The 22,338-nt window shown below is 44.3% G+C and overlaps 1 protein-coding gene across 7 annotated transcripts in view; it reads right to left on the reverse strand.

Annotated features, from left to right (window-relative positions):
* Positions 1–22,338, reverse strand: part of RAD54L2 (RAD54 like 2) — a 134,281-nt gene that overhangs the window by 55,763 nt on the left and 56,180 nt on the right. For 6 of the 7 annotated variants that reach the window (XM_017889512.1, XM_017889366.1, XM_017889446.1 and 3 more), the window contains exon 3: positions 20,295–20,487. In XM_017889512.1, coding sequence (XP_017745001.1) covers positions 20,295–20,433 — 139 coding nt within the window. In that variant the 5' untranslated portion in view covers positions 20,434–20,487. Of the gene's footprint in view, positions 1–20,294; positions 20,488–20,721; positions 20,746–22,338 lie in introns of those variants that run through there. The other variant, XM_017889293.1, reaches the window with a different exon arrangement.

Here is a 22,338-nt window from a genome sequence, read left to right on the forward strand (position 1 = left end):
GCCAGATCTCAGCTCACTGCAAGCTCCGCCTCCCGGGTTTAAGCCATTCTCCTGCCTCAGCCTCCCAAGTAGCTGGGACTACAGGCGCCCGCCACCTTGCCCGGCTAGTTTTTGTATTTTTAGTAGAGACGGGGTTTCACCGTGTTAGCCAGGATGGTCTCGATCTCCTGACCTCGTGATCCGCCCACCTCGGCCTCCCAAAGTGCTGAGATTACAGGCGTGAGCCACCAAGCCCAGCCCCAAAGATTCATTCTTTAATAATGAATGAGATACAGGTAATAATAGTAAGCACAAATCTGTAGCCTCGGGGGATTGTGATCCTTCCCTAAGGGCTCAGCTAGGTAACGCCTCATGTTATAGTGCAGAATCACACCCATTCTCCCTCCCCAAAATCCATTTATTTTATTTATTTATTTATTTATTTATTCATTCATTCATTTAGAGATGGAGTCTCACCTCGCTCTGTCGCCCAGGCTAGAGTGCAGTGGCTCACTGCAAGCTCCGCCTCCCGGGTTCACGCCATTCTCCTGCCTCAGCCTCCAGAGTAGCTGGGACTACAGGCGCCTGCTGCCACGCCCCGCTAATTTTTTTACCCCCAATCCATTTTAAATGGTGACAGAGATATGGAATAGTATACAAATCTTTCCATAACACACAAACTCCTCTAAGGCCCCGTGTAGAGGTGGCCACATCAAGCGAGAAGAAACTAGGAGAGGAAACTACTGTCCCTTTTAAGAAGGAATGGGCAAAAAGGAACAATAGCTCATTCTGCTTATTTTATTTGAGAGGACTTAGGTATACAAACTAAAGTGATAATCCTCCCAAATTTTTTGCTATTATGTCTGTTACCTTAAGAGAGAAGACGACAATAAAATTGATCCTATGAACAAACAAAAGCATGCTAGTAACCTGTGGGGTGTGGGGGTGGAAGCAACAGAACTCAGTTTACTATTCCATTCTACTGGTGAACACTTTGGAGGACTGAGACTATAAACCACACACACACACTTACACACACACACATACAAATGCCCAAAAGGATTCAGTAGTTGAGGAAAAAAGGACTGAACGAAGACTGGGGTTTCACAAGCAGAGCATCAGATGTCACAGCAAATACCATGCTAGGAAAGCACAAGAGCCAAGGAAGAAATAAGAAACCTTTACAAAATCACAAATTAAAGAATATTGTCATAGCCCATAATTTCCTCCACAAAACGCACTTAAGTATAACTGAAAATTTTACATGATCCCTTCAGAACCTTAATGATGATAAGAATTGCTGATTCCGGAGTAGAGAATAGAGTAGGTTGAAGAGCATATGCTGTGGAGGGCAGGGCCAAGTTACCAGTTCCCACACCCCAGCCTAAGAGAAAGCATAAAGCAAACATCATTTAAAGCCATGCCTTGGCAAAATAATAAACTAATGCATGTAATGAGCCTTCTGAACTATCTCATTAGTTGAAACCCTAAATCTTAACACTGTGAATGCAAAAAGCTGGAGAGTAAACTCTGGTCAGAGAAGGCAGGTAAAGCCTTTTCTGACTGGCCATTCAAAAAACAAAACAGGCTGGGCGCAGTGGCTCACACCTGTAATCCCAGCACTTTGGGAGGGCAAAGCAGGCAGATCACTTGAGACCAGCCTAGCCAACATGGTGAAACCCCATCTCTACTAAAAATACCAATATTAGCCGGGCGTGGTGGTGGGCACCTGTAATCCCAGCTACTCAGAAGGCTGAGGCAGGAGAATCTCCTGAACCTGGGAGTACTCCAGCCTGTGCAACGAAGCTACATTCTGTCTCAAAATAATAATAATAAATAAAACAATAGGCAAAGCGCGGTGGCTCATGCCTGTAATCCCAGCACTTTGGAAGGCCAAGGTGGGGTGATCACCTGAGGTCAGCAGTTTGAGACCAGCCTGGCCAACGTGATGAAACCCCGTTTCCACTAAAAATACAAAAATTAGCCAGGTGTGTGGCAGGCGCCTATAACACCATCTACTTGGGAGAGTGAGGCTGGAGAATAGCGTGAACCCGGGAAGTGGAGGCTGCAGCGAGCCGAGATTGCACCACCGCACTCCAGACCGAGGGACACAGCAAGACTCTGTCTCAAAATATACACATACATACATACATACATACATACATACATACATACATTTAAAAAAATAAACTTTTTCCATAGGGTGATAGAAAATTCAAAGAAAATATGTATTTATCTGGGACCATGGTGTAACATTGCTTCCTGATGGGTGAAAAGAAAGGAACAATGAAAAGAAGAAAAGAACAAAGAAAAGAAGAACACAATACAAAGTCTCTAAGCTAGAAGGGCATTTTTAGAGCAGTGGCTCTCTCAAGATCCTACACTCCACAACGTCACCATCAAGGAAAAGAAAATCTCATCCTTGCCTTTTCTCATGTCCATCATGGATTCTGTACCTAAAGAGTATACCTAAGTATCTCAGGCTACTCCTCTCTGTACCATTGCTACTACGTGGTCTGGATTCCTATACCAGCCTCCACATAGTCTCCCTGCCTCCTAACTTGCTTCCTCTCCAACCCACAATGCAGGGAGTGTGAGCTTTCTGAATTTGACCATGTGAGTCTTCACCCACCCAGGATCTTTTAAGACACTACACCTATCCCTTTTGCGCTTAGGATAAAAATCTAAAATGTTTAAGGGTTCTTTTGATTGCTCACCTCTTGCCTTCTCTCTGACCACCTAATACCTCCCTCCAACCACCTCCACCCACACAGCTTCTGCTCAATGGTCTTCAGCCTCAAAATCACAGTGCTCTCACAGGTCTCTGGGCCTTTGCTGATGCTGTCTCCTTCTTTCCCCACCTCTTAATCCAACAGTTATGAATGACTTAATTTTAATTCATGTTCTCAGGTTTCAGTTTAATGGTTATTCCTCCAGAAAGCCTTCTCTAGGTTCCTTTCACTTTACTACAGTGTGCCCAACATTGCCATACTGCAGTGCCTATCAGTAAAGCTGCAGAGAGAAAGGCAATGGCTGCTGCTGTCTCTAATTATAATTACTGTTTGAGAAACTACATTCAAAACTAGATGTATTTAAAATACACAAAATTCAGGCCGGGCGCAGTGACCCATGCCTGTAATCCCAGAACTTGGGAGGCCGAGGCAGGTGTGGGTCACTTGAGGTCAGGAGTTCGAGACCAGCCCAGTCAACATGGTGAAATCCTGTCTCTACTAAAACTACAAAATTAGCCAGGTGTGGCGGTGGGCACCTGTAATCCCAGCTACGCAGGAGGCTGAGGCAGGAGAATCGCTGAAAGCTGGGAGGTGGAGGCTGCACTGAGCCAAGATCACGCCACTGCATTCCAACCTGGGCAACAAGAGTGAAACTCTGTCTCAAAAAAAACAAAACAAACAAACAAACAAACAAAAACCCCTCAAATTCAAGCAAATACATCCTGTTTCTGTAATCTTAATTGTATCAAAAGCCACTGGAAGGCCAGGTGCAGTGGCTCACACCTCTAATCTCAGTACTTTGGGAGGCTGAGGTGGGTGGATCACTTGAGGTCAGGAGTTTCAGACCAGCCTGGCCAACATGGTGAAATCCCATCTCTACTAAAAATACAAAATTAGCTGGGCATGGTGGTGGGGGCCTGTAATCTCAGCTACTCGGGAGGTTGAGGCAGGAGAATCACTTGAACCCGGGAGGCGGAGGTTGCAGTGAGCAGAGATTGCGTCACTGCACTGCAGCCTGGGCGATAGATCAAGACTCAGTCTCAAAAAAAAAAAAAAAAAAAATTAGCCAGGTATGGTGGTACACACCTGTAATCCCAGCTACTAGGGAGGCTTAAGCAGGAAGAATCACTTGAACCTGGGAGGCGGAGATTGCAGTGGACCGAGATCACACCACTGTCGCCTGGGTGACAGAGTGAGACTCCATCTCAAAAAAAAAGAAAAGAAAAAGAAAAAAGAAGACCACTGGAAGACTCCAGAAGATAACAATTCAAAGAAGAGTTAACCAATTTCCCTTCAGAAGGGTTGGCAGAACAAACTATTGCCTACAGCCCCAGTCCCAAGTCTGTGGTGAGCCCTTCTAGAGAGGAATTCTATTGTATTCCCACTCATGTCCAAGGCCATCCAACAACTACTCCAGTCACTCCTGCAGGAGCACTGGGTCCAGCCCATCAGCAATGCTTATTATCCTTCTTCAGCTATTTAGTCACCTTACAACACAAACTAACTCAGTCATCAAACAACCCTATTAAGGAGATCATGCTCTAATTGTTCCCATTTTACAGATGAGGATATTTGCCGCACAAAGCCCTAAGGGGTAAAGATAAGATTTGATTCCAAGTGGTTGATTTGTCTACAAGGTCCATGCTCTAACTCACCACACTGCACTACCTCCCCTCTACTCCCATTTCCCTGAAAGCTATGTGGGAACAAAATAGAGAGTTCAGATCCACACATGTACTATACCTTGGTTTACAACAAAGGGTACAACAAAAATGCAATGCAGAGCGCTGGATCAATTAGATAATCATATTGGGGCAAAGGGGGATGAACCTCGACCCCTATCTCACATCACACAAAAATCAATTCCAGATGGATTACAAACCTAAACGATGGATTCCAAAACCAAACTCCTATCTGGTCCCCGTCTGTACCTCCCCAACAATCTTCCCAAGCTCAGAAAATGGCATCTTCCAGTTTATCAGTCCAAGTACCATGGAATTCATCCTTAATTTCTCTCATACAATTTATATCCATTTGACTAACAAATCCAATTAGTTCTATCTTCAAAACATATCCAGAATCCAACTACTTTCACCACCTGCACCAAGCTATCATCACCTCCTGCGTAGATTTCTGCAATATCTTCCTAGCTGGTCTCCCTGCTTGATCCCTTATCCCCCATACAGGCAATTACCTCCATATCAGCCAGAATGATCTTTTAAAAGTCAGATTGTGTCACTCCTCTGCTCAAACTCTCCAACAGCTCTTGCTATTCCACTTGTCTACAATATTTTTTCCCTAGACAACCACCTGAGTAGCCCACTTACTTCCCTCAGGTGCAGTGGCTGATATCTGTAATCTCATCACTTGGAAGGCTGAGGTGGGAGTACTACTCAAGGCCAGAAGTTCAAGATTAGCCTGGGCAACGGAGCAAGACCCCACCTCTACCCCCAAAATTATTTATTCATTCATTCATTCATCCATTTATTTTTCAGGCAGCCTTCCAAGCCACAGTAGGCTTGGAGACTCCCATTTACTTACTTATTTATTTATTTATTTAGAGGCAGAGTCTCATTCTGTCACCCAAACTGGAGTGCAGCAGCACAATCTTGGCTCACTGCAATCTCCGCTCCCAGGTTCAAGCAGTTCTCCTGCCTCAGCCTCCCGAGTAGCTGGGGTTACAGGTACCTACCACCACGTTCAGCTAATTTTTGTATTTTTTAGTAGAGACGGGGTTTCACCTTGTTGGCCAGGCTGGTCTCAAACTCCCAACTTCAAGTGATCTACCTGCCTTGGCCTCCCAAAGTGCTGGGATTACAGGCATGAGCCATTGTATCCAGCCTATTTATTTATTTTTTGAAACAAAGTCTCACTCTGTCACCCAGGCTGGAGTGCAGTGGCACAAAGTTGACTCACTACAGCCTCAACCTCTGGCTCAAGTGATCCTCCCACCTCAGCCTCCTAAGCAACTGGGACTACAAGTGTTTGACACCATGCCTGGCTTTTTTTTTTGGTAGTAGTAATGAGGTCTCACTCTGTTGCCTAGGCTAGTCTCAAACTCCTGACCTCAAGTGATCGTCCCACCTCAGTGTCCCAAAGTGCTTGGATTACAGGCATAAGCCACTAGTCTCAGCCTCTCTACAAAAAGTTTTTTAAAAATTAGCTGGAGTGGTGGTATGTACCTGTAGTCCTAGCTACTTGGAGGCTAAGGCAGGTGGATCCTTTCAGCCCAGCAGTTCAAGGCTATAGTGAGCTGTCTCTAAAAAAGAAGCACCACCCCAGACTTTACCTACTCTCCCTTTCTTCATAACACTTACACCTTCTGATATATTGTTTATATACTTGTTTACCATCTATCTCTCCCTACTAAAATGAAAATCCCATGAGGAGAGGCATTTTTGTTCCCCATTCCCAATGCCCACGACAATGCCTGGCAAAGAACAGGTGCTCAATTATTAGTGAATGACTGGATGAATGTATCTCTTTCCCCTGCTGCTCTCACACACTGTTATTGCTTTCCTAATGCCCACTGGTCTCTTTGATACTCATGGGGCTACACAGCTTTTCAAGTAACTTTCACTCCAAGCTGACTCTTAACTACCAGGTACATACCTAACAAGAAATTAATTTCAACTGGCCGGGCACGGTGGCTCAAGCCTGTAATCCCAGCACTTTGGGAGGCCGAGATGGGCGGATCACGAGGTCAGGAGATCGAGACCATCCTGGCTAACACGGTGAAACCCCGTCTCTACTAAAATACAAAACTAGCCGGGCAAAGTGGCGGGCGCCTGTAGTCCCAGCTACTTGGGAGGCTGAGGCAGGAGAATGGCGTAAACCCAGGAGGCGGAGCTTGCAGTGAGCTGAGATCCGGCCACTGCACTCCAGCCCGGGCAACAGAGTGAGACTCTGCCTCAAAAAAAAAAAAAAAAAGAAATTAATTTCAACTAACGCTTTTGACAAAGTCTATTCTGATAGTCCTATAGATCATATGGTGATCTGTGGGCTGGTGAGTAGTCACATAGATTCAGAGACAGATGAAAAACCTTATTCACTGAATGATAATGGTTCAGCTAAAAGGAGATCTCTAGCAAAGTGCCACTAAGTTCTATTCTCAGTTTTAATCTATTCCATTTTTTCCCCATAATGTGGATAGTCAGCAGTGTGGCAGAATCCATTATCTAAGCAAAATGAAAGCACATGCCCCACAAAGACTTGTACCTGAATGTTCATAGTGGTCTTTTTTGTAACTGAAAACAAAAACAAAAACAAAAAAGCAACGTCTTGGGCCAAAAAAAAAGAGAAAGAAAACGAAGCTGAGTGCAGTGGCGCAAGTGTGTAATCCCAGCATTTTGGGATGTGAAGGAAGGCAGATCATTTGAGTCAGGAGTTCAAGACCAGCCTGGCCAACATAGTGAAACCCCATCTCTATTAAAAATACAAAAACTTAGCTGGGCATGGTGGCAGGCGCCTACAATCCCGCCTACTCAGGAGGTTGAGGCAGAGGTTGCAGTAAGCCAAGATCGCACCACTGCACTCCAGCCTGGGCGACAGAGCAAGACTCTTTCTCAAAAAAAAAAAAAAAAAAAAAAGGATAAACAAATTGGGATATATATCCATAAAGTGAAATACTACTGAGTAATGAAAGGGAATGAGCTATTCAAACATACAAGAATGAATCTCTGGCCAGGCGTGGTGGCAAATGCCTATAATCCTAGCACTTTGGGAGGCAGAGGTGGGCGGATCACGAGGTCACAAGTTTCAGACCAGTCTGACCAACATGGTGAAACCCCGTCTCTACTAAAAATACAAAAATTAGCAGGGCGTGGTGGCATGCACCTGTAATCCCAGCTACTCAGGAGGCTGAGGCAGGAAAATTGCTTGAACCCCTGAGGCAGAGGTTATAGTGAGCCAAGATCATGCTACTGCACTCCAGCCTAGGGGACATAGCGAGACTCCCTTAAAAAAAAAAAAAAAAAGCCGGACACAGTGGCTCATGCCTGTAATCCCAGCACTTTGGGAGGCTGAGGCGGGTGGATCACGAGGTCAGGAGTTCAAGACCAGCATGGCCAAAATGGTGAAACCTCATCTCTACTAAAAATACAAAAAAATTAGCTGGGCGTGGTGATTAGTTAGTTAGGAAATACATTTATTTTAAAAATCATGTGTTCATAACAATACTCTTAATTTCAGTTCTCCTATTCCATATCTGTATCTCTTCTGTCCCCCAGTGAGAACCTTGTTTCCAACAGCATCAATACATTTACTTATTTGCCCAGTCCTACTCAAAATAGGTGGGTTTTGTTTTTGTTTTTTTGAGATGGAGTCTTGCTCTGTCACTAAGGCTGGAGTGCAGTGGTGTGATCTCGGCTCACTGCAACCTCTGCCTCCTGGGTTCAAGCGATTCTCCTGTCTCAGTCTCCTGAACTGCTGGAATTACAGGTGCATGCCACCACACCCGGCTAATTTTTGTATTTTTAGTAGAGACGGGGTTTCACGATATTGGTCAGGCTTGTCTCTGATTCCTGACCTCATGTGATCTACGTGCCTTGGCCTCCCAAAGTACTGAGATTACAGTCGTGAGCTGCCACGCCCAGCCTCAAAATAGTTTCAAATAGTTTCATTACAAACAATAAATCTAAGTAAAGATCAAGGTTTTACTTTATTTTTTTGAGAGAGTCTCACTCTGTCACCAAGGCTGGAGTGCAGTGGCATGATCATAGCTCACTGCAGTCTTGACCTCCCAGACTCAATGAGTCTTCCTGTCTCAGCCTCCTGAGTAGCTTGGACTACAGCTGCACACCACCATGCCTGGCTAATTTTTAAATTTTTTGTAGTGATGGAGTCTCATTATTTTGTTCAGGCTGGTCTTGAACTCCTGGGCTCAAGGGATCCTCCTGCCTTGGACTCCCAAAGTGCTGGGATTATTGGTGTAAACCATTGTGGCCAGCAATAAGATTTTTATTTTTTTACAGTTTTTTTTCCCCCATATAATATATTCCACTGAGTGGCATAGACAGAGTACTATATTAAAAGTTACTTGGGGCCAGGCACGGTGGCTCATGCCTGTAATCTCAGCACTTTGGGAGGCCGAGGCAGGCAGATCACAAGGTCAGGAGTTCGAGACCAGCCTGGCCAGCATGGTGAAACCCCATCTCTACTAAAAATATACTAAAAATACAAAAATGAGCCAGGCATGGTAGCAGGTGCCCGTAGTCAGTCCCAGCTACTTGGGAGGTTGAGGCAGGATAATCACTGGAACCCGGGAGGTGGAGGTTACAGTGAGCCAAGATCACGTCACTGTACTACAGCCTGGGTGACAGTGAGGCTCCGTCTGAAAAAAAAGAAAAAGTTACTTGGGGCGAGGCACAGTGGCTCATGCCTGTAATCCCATCACTTTGGGAGGCTGAGGCGGGTGGATCACTTGAGGCCAGGAGTTTCAGACTAGCCCGGTCAACATTGTGAAATCCCATCTCTACTATTTGATTGGTGCAAAAGTAATCGCGGTTTTTGTGGGGTTTTTTTGTAAAAAATACAAACACTAGCCGGGTGTGGTGGGGTACACCTACAATTTCAGCAATCTCAGCTACTCGGGAGGCCGAGGCAGGAGAATTGCTTGAACCTGGGGGATGCAGGTTATAGTGAGCCAAGATTGCGTCACTGCATTCTAGCCTGGGTGACAGAGCATGAGACTCTGTCTCAAAAAAAAAAAAATAAAGATACTTGGATTTTTTTTTTTCACATTTTTCCCACCTTTATTCAGGTTTGATTGTATACTATTTATATAAAACTAATAAAAATCAAGAAAATGATCATGTGTCACCCCGAAAGTTTTTCTTATGCCCCTTTAAAGTCCTTCTCTCCTCTCTCTGCCCCTAATCCTATTCCTAGAGAAGCACTAAGCTGCTTTCTGTCATTAAGGATTGGTTTGTATTTTCTAGACTTTTAATATAAATGAAATCACATGATGTATTCTCTCTCTCTTGCTCTCTCACTCTCTTTTGGAAAAACTCTAAAACCATGGTTTTCCTCTGCTCTCACACCACTACAACAACAATCACCACCACAGAAGACTTCTAGTGACCAAATGTGTGGGGATTTCTCCCCACCGCCAAGCAACCAATTAATTCTGCAGTAGATACCAGCTAGGTGCCCTCTAAATCAATTCTAACACTATCTACCTGGAGATAATGTCAGATCCCACTAAGTCAGATAGTATCAGATCCATTTAAGTGTTCAGTCCCAAGACTGCCCCCTGACACACACCAGTTGATAGGCTTCCTGTTGCGGTTCCCATGAACCCCTCCTTGGGTTCAATTAATTTGCCGGAACCACTCACAGAACTCAGAGAAACACGTTTACTGCTATTAAAAAGGATATTACAAAGGACACAGATAAGGAGATGGTAGGGTAAGGCATGGGGGAAGGGGTGCAGAGCTTCCATACCCACCCTTTGTATGACACCCTCCAGAAACTTCTACATGTTCAGCTATCCATAAGCTCTCCAAACTCAGTCCTCTAGGGTTTTTTGTTTGTTGGAGAGTCTTGCTCTGTCACCCAGGCTATAGTGTAGTGGTGCAATCTTGGCTCACTGCAGTCTCTGTCTCCTGGGTTCAAGCAATTCTCCTGCCTCCGTCTCCCGAATAGCTGGGATTACAGGTGTGCACCACCACGCCCAGCTAATATTTGTATTTTTTAGTAGAGATGGGGTTTCAACATGTTGACCAGGCTGGTCTCAAACTCCTGGCCTCAGGTGATTCTCCCTCCTCGGCCTCCCAAAGTGATGGGATTACAGGCCTGAGTCACCACGCCCATCCCCTCTAAGGTTTTTATGGAAGCTTCACGTCAGTATTACTTCCCGCAGCGTATAAGTGGGACCCTCTCTGGAATGAGGGTCTTATGACCCATAATTAGAAAGGGGGGCTTGGAATTTTAGAGTCCTGCCTTGGGGCAGGTAAAAGGACGGCAAGAGTAGGTCAGAGAGATTCTGTTTCCTGAGATATCCCCCTGAGGCCTAACACATGCACCATTATAACAAAAGACTGCAACAAAGACTATGGGAGTTAGAAGCCAAGAACTGTGGAAGAAAACCAATATATATGGCTATATATATATGTATGTGTATATATATAGCCATATATATTGGTTTATATATAAATATATATATTTTTAGATATATATATCAGTGTGTATATATACATACACACATATATACATATATATACACACACACACATATATATATAGCCCCTAATCCTATCCCTAGAGAAGCACTAAGCTGCTTCTGTCATTAAGGATTGGTTTGTATTTTCTAGGCAATATATATGTATAGCCATATTACATGGCTATACATATATTTAATATGGCTATACATATATATATAAAATGGCTATTTTAGGCTTAATACCACATTCTTCCTTATTCTCTCTCTCACTCTCTTGCTCTTTTTCTTTCTCTCTCAGGAGTTCTGGCTTTCACTCAGCATAATTATTTTGATATTCATTCTTTTTTTTTTTTTTTTTTTTTGAGACAAAGTTTCACTCTGTAGCCCAGGCTGGAGTGCAGTGGCGTGATCTCGGCTCACCACAACCTCTGCCTCTCAGGTTGAAGCAATTCTCCTGCCTCAGCCTCCAGAGTAGCTGGAATTACAGGCGAGCACCACTGTGCTCTGTCACCCAGGCTGAAGTGCAATGGCACAATCTCGGCTCGCTGCAACCACTGCCTCACCAGTTCAAGTGATTCTCGTTCTTCAACCTCCCAAGTAGCTGGGACTACAGACACGGGCCACCACACCCAGCTAAGTTTTGTATTTTTAGTAGAGATGGGGTTTCGCCATGTTGGTCAGGCTGGACTCTAACTCCTGACCTGAGGTGAACCACCCTCCTTGGCCTCCCAAGGTGCTGGAATTACAGGCATGAGCCACCGCGCTGGGCCAAAATATCTTACTTCATCTTAAAAAATGTATGTGAATTTTTATTTCTATGTTATAATTTTCATTATAAAAAAAGCATTTAAATTCTTTACCAGTTAAAGTACCGAACCTCATAACCTTGACACCACTTCACCAATCTTCCGGTAAAACTGATGTTCCAACAAGTTTGTCAAGTTCATCCTAAAGCTTCATAAACTCCCAGTTACCCCCAACCACAAATGAAGGACCTAAGTTTGGAAATAAAACCCTTTGGCAAGCAGTCATGCTTAGAATAACCAGTAAGTTACTTATGTCTGTAGTTTCTGGTCTGGGCTTTGATTTGTTTTACAATAAAATTCTTGACAAAAGTTCTACTCTTTTTTTTTTTTTTTTTTTTTTTTGAGATGAAGTCTTGCTCTTGTACCCAAGGCTGGAGTGCAATGGCACGATCTCAGCTCACTGTAACCTCCGCCTCCCGGGTTCAAGCAATTCTCCTGCCTCAGCCTCCTGAGTAGCTGGGATTACAGGTGCCTGCCATCACGTCCGGCTAATTTTTGTATTTTTAGTAGAGACGGGGTTTCACCATATTGGCCAGGCTGGTCTCGAACTCCTGACCTCAAGTGATCAACCCACCTCGGCCTCCCAAAGTGCTAGGATTACAGGCATGAGCCACTGCGCCTGGCCGAGAAAAGCCCTACTCTTGTCTTAGCTGAATATGGCTATCCACAATGTAGGCCAAACAGTTTCGATGAGCAGTGTGTTCTCAGAAGAAAAGGATGGTGGTGGCTCATGATACCTTCTTGGAGAACCAAAGACCAAAGAAACCAGCACAGGTAACAAAGTAAAAGCAATGGAGGAAAAGAACTGGGACATCTGGCTTTTCCTTGCAAATATTCACATGAGAAAAACGGTAGCCTAAAAGAAATGCAAGTGGTACTGGGAAGGGGAATCTCATTATTAACTAAGATTTGACATATATCTGGAAAGTAGCTGAAATTCTGGAGTGAAACTAGGAACTGCATCCATAAGTCTGCATGAATAAGAAACATAAAGTTCTTGTTAAACAAAGAAAACATATTAAATTCTAACAGTCTCCTTTACCCTCCAACCTTTAGTGCATATTCAAGCCCAGGTTTCTTCTTGTTATTTTCTCCCATGTTTTCTGCTGCAGGAGGACAAGAAACTACTTTGGAGAAATAGTATTAGGATTTTTGCCATTTGTACAGACTGACAGACCCTTGGACATCTCTCTTAGTCTGGGCTCCCTATCATGGACAGTTGACAGAGCTATCAACCATTAAGGAAGAGTCTACTGCAGGCTTAAAGAGTGATGTACAGCCAGGAGCAGTGGCTCACGCCTGTAATTCCAGCACTTTGGGAGGCCGAGGTGGGTGGATCACTTGAGGTCAGGAGTTTGAGACCAGCCCAGCCAACATGGTGAAACCGGTCTCTACTAAAAACACAAAAATTAGCCAGGTGTGGTGGTATGTGCCTGTAATTCCAGCTACTAGGGAGGCTGAGGCAGGAGAATCGCTTGAACCTGGGAGGCGGAGGCTGGGAACCTGAGCCGAGATCCTGTGACTGTACCCCAGCCTGGACAACACAGTAAGACTCTGTCTCAAAAAAAAAAAAAACCCAAAAAACAAAAAACAGTGAAGTGACATCAAGGAAATAAATGTGCCAATGAACCAGCAATACACTGGAAAATCCCTTTACAAAGCCACAAAAACATAGGACTCTACCTGCGACATGTATCCAACCATTCTACACTTTCACATCCACTGGAACATACATTAAGCAGCAACTGGAAATAAACTTTTTAAAATAAAGGCTGGATTATTCCAGGAGTTCTTTTCATCTAAATATTCCAAAGTACCTCATGTGGGGCAATAGACTGGACCTGAAGCTAAGCTAGGAGAAAATATGGAGCTCCAAAACCATTACCAGGCCAAGTGTGGTGGCTCACGCTTGTTATCCCAGCACTTTGGGAGGCTGAGGCAGGCAGATTGCTTGAGTCCAGGAGTTTGAGACCAGCCTGGGCAACATGGCAAAACCCTGTCTCTGCAAAAAAACAAAAAAATTAGCTAGGCTGGGCGCAGTGGCTCATGCCTGTAATGCTAGCACTTTGGGAGGCCAAGGCAGGAGGACTGCTTGAGGCCAGGAGTTCAAGAGCAGCCTGGCAACATAGAGAGACCCTGTCTCTATTTTTAAAAAAAATTTTAAAAGCCTGTAATCCCAGCACTTTGGGAGACTGGGGTGGGCGGATCATTTGAGGTCATAAGTTTGAGATCAGCCTGGCCAACATGGTGAAACCCCAGCTCTACTAAAAAAAACACACACACACAAATTAGCCAGGCATGGTGGCACATGCCTGTAATCCCAACTACTTGGTAGGCTGAGGCAGCAGAATCGCTTGAACCTGGGAGGTGGAGGTTGCAGTGAGCTGAGATAGCTCCACTGCACTCCAGCCCAGGCAACACAGTGAGATCCCGTCTCAAAATAAAATATTTTTTTTTAATTTTAAAAATTAGCTGGGCATGGTGACGCACGCCTGTAGTCTCAGCTACCTGGGAGGCTAAGGTGGGAGGACCACCTGACCCTGGGGGGCTGCAGGGAGTCGTGATCATGCCACTGCACTCCAGTCTGGGTGATCCTGGATGAGACCCTGTCTCAAAAAAAAAAAAAAAAAAGAATGAATGAACGAATGAAAGAAAGAAAAACCATCACATAAGGAAAGCCAATCCCAGAGGTATCAAATTTTGAACCTCTACCTTTAATAACAACAGACCCTAAAGGTGTTAACACCCTACTTTCCCTACCATTCTGAAAGAATAGAGAAAGCTAAGGACAGATATCAGGAGACAAGAAAAGAGGGGAGTGAAAACCAAATCTAAAATGTCTCACAACATGTCATGGGTCCTTTAACATGTTATAAACAAAAAGCACTATCTTCTCCTCACTTGAAGGTTGGTTTGAAGATAAAAGTCATGGGGCTATTCTCCAACAGCCAAACCTCTGTGTTCTATTATAACCAGTTCTTGCACTACTATCCCACTACTCAACATACAAAGGTCAGTATCAAGGAGGAAACAATGCCCCAACTTATTGTAGTAAAGCCAAAAATAGCTTTCACTCCCCCATCCACTCTCTATCCTGTTCATCCCACCTTTGTAAAAGATTTCATGATCTTCCTAGGCTTTTACCCATCCCTCTTCAATCTGCCCTACAAATCCAATAAGTCACCAAGCTGTATAAAATCCAATGCAACCAGTCTGACCATTTACTTCTCCTGTGTGATTGACACAAACAGTTCTAATCCTCATTACCCTTTCCCATAGAGTTCTACTACAGACCTAATTGATCCTGCCTATCTACAGGCCATGTCTTTGATGCAGTGCTAGAGTAACATTCCTGAAGTCAAAGGTCTGATGGATGCTCCTCAGTAAAAGCGCCCATCGGCCAGGCACAGTGGCTCACGTCTGTAATTCCAGCACTTTGGGAGGCTGAGGCAGGTGGATTAATTGAGGTCAGGTGTTTGAGACCAGCCTGGCCAATGTGGTGAAACCCTGTCTCTACTGAAAACACAAAAAATTAGCAGGGTGTGGTGGTGGGTGCCTGTAGTCCCAGCTACTCAGGCGATTGAGGCAGGAAAATCGCTTGAACCTGGGAGGTGAACCTTGCAGTGAGCCAAGATTGTGCCACTGCACTCCAGCCTGGATGACAGTGAGACTCCGTCCAAAAAAAAAAAAAAAAAGCACCCATCAATTCCATGTTGCCTATAAAACAAACTCTAAAATACCCCATGATCTGACCATAGGTCATCTCTCCAGTCTCACTCCAGTGATCCCCCTCTTGTATCCAGTGCATTAACAAATAAGACAGCTCATCATTCCTTAGCATTTGCCATACTTTGCCTTCTACTTTGCCTTATACCTGCAGTTACTTCTAACTGTCCTTCCACCTCTGCTCAACAGTAATCGATAATCACCTTCTTCCCTCAAAGCAGAAACTAGGAAAGAAAGCAAAATTATCACAGGAAAGGGTATTGTAAGAATCTATGGTCTCAGAAGCAGCATTGGTTTGAAAAAAGAGCACTGCCTTCAAGACCAAAAGTCTAGCTTTGCCACTTTCTTGTTAAGTTATACTGAGTAAGCTACTCACCTTTCTGAGTCTCAGTTTCCCCATATGTAAAATGTATCTACCCTACCTAACACACAAGATTATCCAGACCATAAAGTATGGGCTGGGCGTGGTGGTTCATGCCTGTAATCCCAGCACTCTGGGAGGCCGAGGCAGGCGGATCACCTGAGGTCAGGAGTTTGAGACCAGCCTGGCCAACATGGTGAAACTATGTCTCTACTAAATACAAAAACTTAGCCAGGCATAGTGGTGCATGCCTGTAATTCTAGCTACTACTCGGGAGGCTGAGGTGGGAGAACTGCTTGAACTCAGGAGGCAGAGGTTACAGTGAGCTGAGATCACACCACTGCACTCCAGCCTGGGTGACACAGCAAGACTCCATCTCAAAAAAAAAAAAAGGAAAAGAAAAAAGAAAGACAATAAAGTATGATAAAGTGTGTCAAAATGCTTATGGGGGAATGGAGCTAAAGCTTATAGGGAAAATTATACCTTTAAATGCTTATATAGAAAAAAATCTAAAAATTAATGAGCTATGCACATTCTTAAAAGTTTGAAAGAAAGCTTTAAATACTTATATAGAAAACATCTGAAAATTAATGAGCTACACACATTCATAAAAAGTCTGAAAGAAAGGCAAAATAAACCCAAAAGAAATAGAAAACAAAATTATAAAGTAGAAATTACAAAGAAAACAAACACAATACACCAAAGCCAAAAGACAGTTTTTTGAAAAGAATAAGATTGTTCACATGCTTGTGTAAACTATGACAAACAATATAAAAGTAAGCTATGTTTATCCATTAGAAATGAAACTTCAGGCTGGGCGCGGTGGCTCACGCCTGTAATCCCAACACTTTGGGAGGCCGAGGCGGGCGGATCATGAGGTCAGGAGATTGAGACCATCCTGGCTAACACGGTGAAACCCCGTCTCTACTAAAAATACAAAAAATTAGCCGGGCATGGGCGGGCGCCGGTAGTCCCAGCTACTCGGAGGCTGAGGCAGGAGAATGGCATGAACCCAGGAGGCGGAGCTTGCAGTGAGCCGAGATCGCGCCACTGCACTCCAGCCTGGGCGACAAAGCGAGACTCTGTCAAAAAAAAAAAAAAGAAATGAAACTTCAAATAAAAAGGGCTGAAGTAAATTTCCTTTGTGAAATGGGTTTCTCATATCTCAGTACTATTGACATTTGGGACAGATAATTCTTGGTGTGAGCTGGGGGCTCTCCTGTGCATTATAGGATGTTTAATAGCATCCTCATCCTCTATCCACAAGATGACAGTAACATCCCTAACCCATCCCCAAGAATCCTGACAACCAACGTCTTCACACATTGTAAAGTGTTCCCTAAGAAGCAAAATCATACCAGGATGAGAACCACTGCTCTAAGAAAATAAAAAGGCCACATCACACTACGCCAACTAAAACCAGATTATTCATAGCTATTCTTTTTTTTTTTTTTGAGACAGAGTCTCGCTCTGTTGCCCAGGCTGGACTGCAGTGGCGTGATCTCAGCTCACTGCAAGCTCCGCCTCCCGGGTTCACGCCATTCTCCTGCCTCACCCTCCCGAGTAGCTGGGACCACAGGCGCCTGCCACCGCGCCTGGCTTTTTTTTTTTTTTTTTTTTTTTTTTTTTTTTGTATTTTTAGTAGAGACGGGGTTTCACCGTGTTAGCCAGGATGGTCTCAACCTCCTGACCTTGTGATCCACCTGCCTTGGCCTCCCAAAGTGCTGGGATTACAGGTGTAAGCCACTGCACCCAGCCTATTCACAGATACTCTTAATGGTGGAATAGCTAGCTGCTCTACCCATGACTATGGGATGGCAGCAAGGACAAGACTAAAGACATAGGCAGGTCTTGGATTTTTCAGGAAAATTGCATAGAGTGCTCAACATGAGAGGAAAAGAAAAGCTTTGGGCTGGGCTTGGTGGCTCACGCCTGTAATTCCAGCACTTTGGGAGGCCGAGGTGGGTGAATCACCTGAGGTCAGGAGTTCAAGACCAGCCTGGCCAAAATGGAGAAACCCCGTCTCTACTAAAAATACAAAAATTAGCTGGGCGTGGCGGCAGGCACCTGTAATCTCAGCTACTCAGGAGGCTGAGGCAGGAGAACTGCTAGAACCTGGGAGGCAGAGTCTGCAGTGAGCCAAGATCACGCCATTGCACTCCAGCCAGGGCCGACAAAAAAAAAAAAAAAGCTTTAGGGGAAAAAAAGGGAAAAGACACTATAAGTAACAGAAGTATCACTTTTACTTTTGTGGCTCTAACACTGTAGTGAAATATAAAAGATGGTCCATGAGTCAAATTCCAAGAAGTCAGTTAACCTAGCAGAGCACAGCAGGACATAGTGCCTAACGGAACTTTTGTTTATCACTCTGAACTTCAATAAAAATGAGTCATTTCAAAATCTGAAAAAAGTATTTAAGGCCGGGCACAGTGGCTCACCCCTGTAATCCCAGCACTTTGGGAGGCCAAGGCGGGCAGATCACCTGAGGTCAGGAGATCGAGAACAGCCTGACCAACATGGAGAAATCCCATCTCTACTAAAAATCCAAAATTAGCCAGGAATGGTGGCAGGCACATGTAATCCCAGCTACTCGGGAGGCTGAGGCAGGAGAATCACTTGAACCTGGGAGGTGAAGGTTGCAGTGAGCCAGCTGGCACCATTCCACTCAGCCTGGGCAACGAGAAAAACTCTGTCTCCAAGAAAAAAAAAAAAAAAAAAAAAAAATCGAATGCACAGTTTACATCTATTCTGAGACAAATCAAAATTAAAGTTGCTATCATTTCCTTTTTTTTTTTTTTTTTTGAGAGGCGGAGTCCGCTCTGTCACCCGGCTGGAGTGCTGTGGCCGGATGCTCAACCCTCACTGCAAGCTCCGCCTCCGGGTTCACGCGATTCTCCGAACTGCCTCAGGCCCTCCCCCAGTAGCTGGGACTAGGCAGGCGGCGCGCCACCTCGGCTCGGCTAAGTTTTTTGTATTTTTAGTAGAGACGGGGTTTCACCGTGTTAGCCAGGATGGTCTCGATCTGCCTGACCCTCGTGATCCAGGCCCGTCCTCGCCTCCCAAAGTGCTGGGATTACAGGCTTGAGCCACCGCGCCCGGCCTGTTGTCATTTCTAAATAATGGTAAAGTCCACAGAAGCATATCATAATTTTTGAATAATTAACAATTTTACAAGGAAAAGAGAATTCCAAGAAGCCAACAGGGAAGACAGTGTGTATATATCCATTACATTCACCAGAAACATCTAAATCCAATCTAAACCTGATGGGAGTTCTAAGGGTGTCTGTAAATACAGTTATGAGAACCCAAATGATGAAAAGCAAAAAGTGATGTTCATACCTAGGGACTCTAACATCATCTCAGGAACAATAAGAGCCAAGCAAACATTACTGTCTTCCATTGTTTCTATTCATTCTACTTTCTAGAAATAAGACTCCAACTGAATAAGCTAGCAATGGACAGCAAATGCTATTGGGGGGATAAAAGTGAATGGTCATTTCCCTGCAGAAATGGAGAGAGGCTTCTGGACAGTGTAAAGGAGGGCAAATGGATCCCAAGCCACATGACAGCTGTTAGGATGAATGAGAACTGAAGATAGTAAACATCAGAAAAGAGGGAGGATCAGTGCTTATCCTCCTGGAATCTGGAGAATGGCAGGAGTGCATTTTCCTATGTTCCTTCAGATTCAAGTAATTAGATGATCTAATGCAACATTCAGTTCCACTAGGGGGTCTGCTATGAACAGACAAAAACCCTATTCCTCAGTCAGTAAGAAGCTTACAAACAACTAAATCCCATGCCATAAAAGGCTGGAATTAATTGAGAAGTCTTGTGGCTGGCCAAATGACCTAACATTAGACTGAACATTAAAAGTCCAATGCCATTTCAAGAAGCTGAGGGCAAAGGAAGGAGTGAGCTGAGCAAACCAAATAGAAGGCATCAAAAGGGGGCCTACCAGGCATGGAGATGCAGTGCCCTCCCAGTAGGAGCAATTTATAGTCACTGGAAAGGCTAAGAGGTAGAGCAGCACTGCAGGAGATGCAGTGTCCTTTCTGAAGTTGTGAAACTGTCTGAGAATCTCTGCCTGGGGAATTCCCTCATGTACACACAAGCAGAACTGTATGTATAATTTCAGAAAACTTACAGACCACTCACAGTTACCCTCACATCTACCTGAAGAGCCCATGGCCTCCAGACTGCAAAGTCTTACCATAGGGACTCTGCCATTGACTCCTCCATGACTTGGGCAAGTATGCAACACTCGAATCTCTGGACCTGAGTCCATAAATCTGTCAGAGACAAGCTAAAGGCTAAAGGTTCTTCCAGCAGTAAAAGAAAGCTTATGTGGAGGAACAATAATCCATTTCCTAGGAAAGAGCAGCTGAGTTCATTGCATCTGAGTTCCTAGTCTGTGTCTTCTCACTATGGATGGCCTAAGAAATCCCACTGGAAACACCAAAGTCTCCCAGCAAAAATTCCATTGGAGGAAAATATAAGGCAATTTCTGTCACTCAGTAGAGCCCACTTACCATCCAGCAGGTCTTCTTCATCATCCCTGTCACACTCCTCCACTGCCACCTCCTCCTCCTCCTCCTCCTCTTCCGCATCCTCCAGCTCCACGTCCGGGTCCAGGTCTGGATCGCTCCCTGAGGCAGATTCGTCTGACATGGCTCCCAGAGGTCCTCAGTGGGCATTACCGACTCATGGTCCACTGCAGGGGTGCTAGGAGGAGGATAAGAGGCATCAGAATCACCAAGGGTTTTGCTTAGAAGCACAAGTCTTTCAAAGAAAAAACTGCCAGCTGGGCACAGTGGTTCACGCCTGTAATCCCAGCACTTTGGGAGGCCAAGGTGGGTGGATCACTTGAGGTCAGGAGCTCGAGACCAGCCTGGCCAACATGGTGAAACCCCATCTCTACTAAAAATACAAAAGTTAGTAAGGCATGGTGGCACACACCTGTAATCCCAGCTACTCAGGTGGCTGAGGCATGAGAATTGCTTGAACCAGGGAGGTAGAGGTTGCAGTGAGCCAAATGGCACCAATGCACTCCAGCCTGAGCGACGAGGTGAGACTCTGTCTCCAAAATAAAAACAAAGAAAAAAAGCTGAACATGAATTCCCTGGAACTTCTCTAAGAAAGGAAAGCTAACCGTACCCAAATCACAACATTCTCTATGAATGTACTGGCTCTGAGTCATGTTTTGGTGACTCTGCATAGCTCAAACATCTCTTGGCTATTGTGACAAGAAAACACCTTAAAGTAACAGTAACAACAAAACTATAAACCTTGAAATTCCCATTTGTTCATTCCTTCCTGCATCAACTGTTTCCTAAGCACCAACTCTCTGTATCTCTTTATACATATACATATATGTGTGTGTGTGTGTGTGTATATATGTGTGTGTGTGTGTGTATATATATATGTACATATATATACACACAGAGTCCCCAACCTGCAATGGTTTACCTTACAATTGTGCGAAAATGATACACATTCACTACAAACTGTACTTCAAATTTTAAATTTTTCCCAGGCTAGTAACATATGGAACTATACTCTCTGGCAATGCTGAGTAGTGGCAACGAGCCGAAGCTTCCAGTCCACCATGCTATCATAAAGTGTGCAGTTTTCTGTGCTGCCAGATGATTTTGACTGTAGACAATGTAAGTGCTCTTTATTTTATTTATTTATTTTTAGACAAGGTCCAGCTCTGTTGGCCAGGCTGGAGTATGGGTGGAGAACAGTGGCACAATCATAGATCACTGCAGTCTCAAATTCCTGGGTTCAAGCAATATTCCTGCTTAAGACCTCCTGAGTAGCTAGGATGACAGGCACATACAACCATGCCTGGCTAAGACAGTGTTAAGTGTTCTGAGCATCTTTAAGGTAGTCTAGGCCAAACTATGATGTTCAGTAAGGTAGGTGTATTAAACAGACTTTCAACTTACCATATTTTCAACTTATGATGCATTTATCAGGATGTAACTCCACTGTACGTGGAGGAACAGCTGTATATAATCGTAGGTGCTATTCTAGAGTTTGGGGACACAGAAGGAAGCAGAACAAAGCATGCAGGGAGTACTCAAGGCTGGTGTGTGGCAGGAGGAGCTGTTAGTTTATATAGGGGAGGTCAGTGAAGTTCTCACTGAGCAGAAACTAAAAGAAAGGAAGAAAGCCATACAGACATCTGGAGGGAGAATGTTCCAGGTACAGTGAACACCAATGGCAGAGGAGGATTGGCTGGGAGTACTCAGGAGCTAGAAGTATGTTTTACCCAAGTTATTCATTCATTCACATTCAGTCCATCATTTGCTAACCTGCTATATTATGTCTACCATGTGTCAGGTACTGTGCATGTCTGTCTCTCATCACTTTACCATTAGCTATAAAGGCCACTCCTTCTTGAGGGTTAAATAAATAACACCATGGTAAAGAGATGGCTAGTTGGGTAGCTCTGTGATAAAGTAAATATAGCAAAATGTTAACTAGTAAGTTCACTGGCCAATTATTTCCATTTTTTCTGTATATTTCAAAATTTCTTTTCTTTTCTCTCTTTTTTTTTTTTTTTATTTT

This window comes from Rhinopithecus bieti, unplaced genomic scaffold (genome assembly GCF_001698545.2).
Source record: "Rhinopithecus bieti isolate Rb0 unplaced genomic scaffold, ASM169854v2 scaffold_43, whole genome shotgun sequence".
NCBI classification, from domain to species: domain Eukaryota; kingdom Metazoa; phylum Chordata; class Mammalia; order Primates; family Cercopithecidae; genus Rhinopithecus; species Rhinopithecus bieti.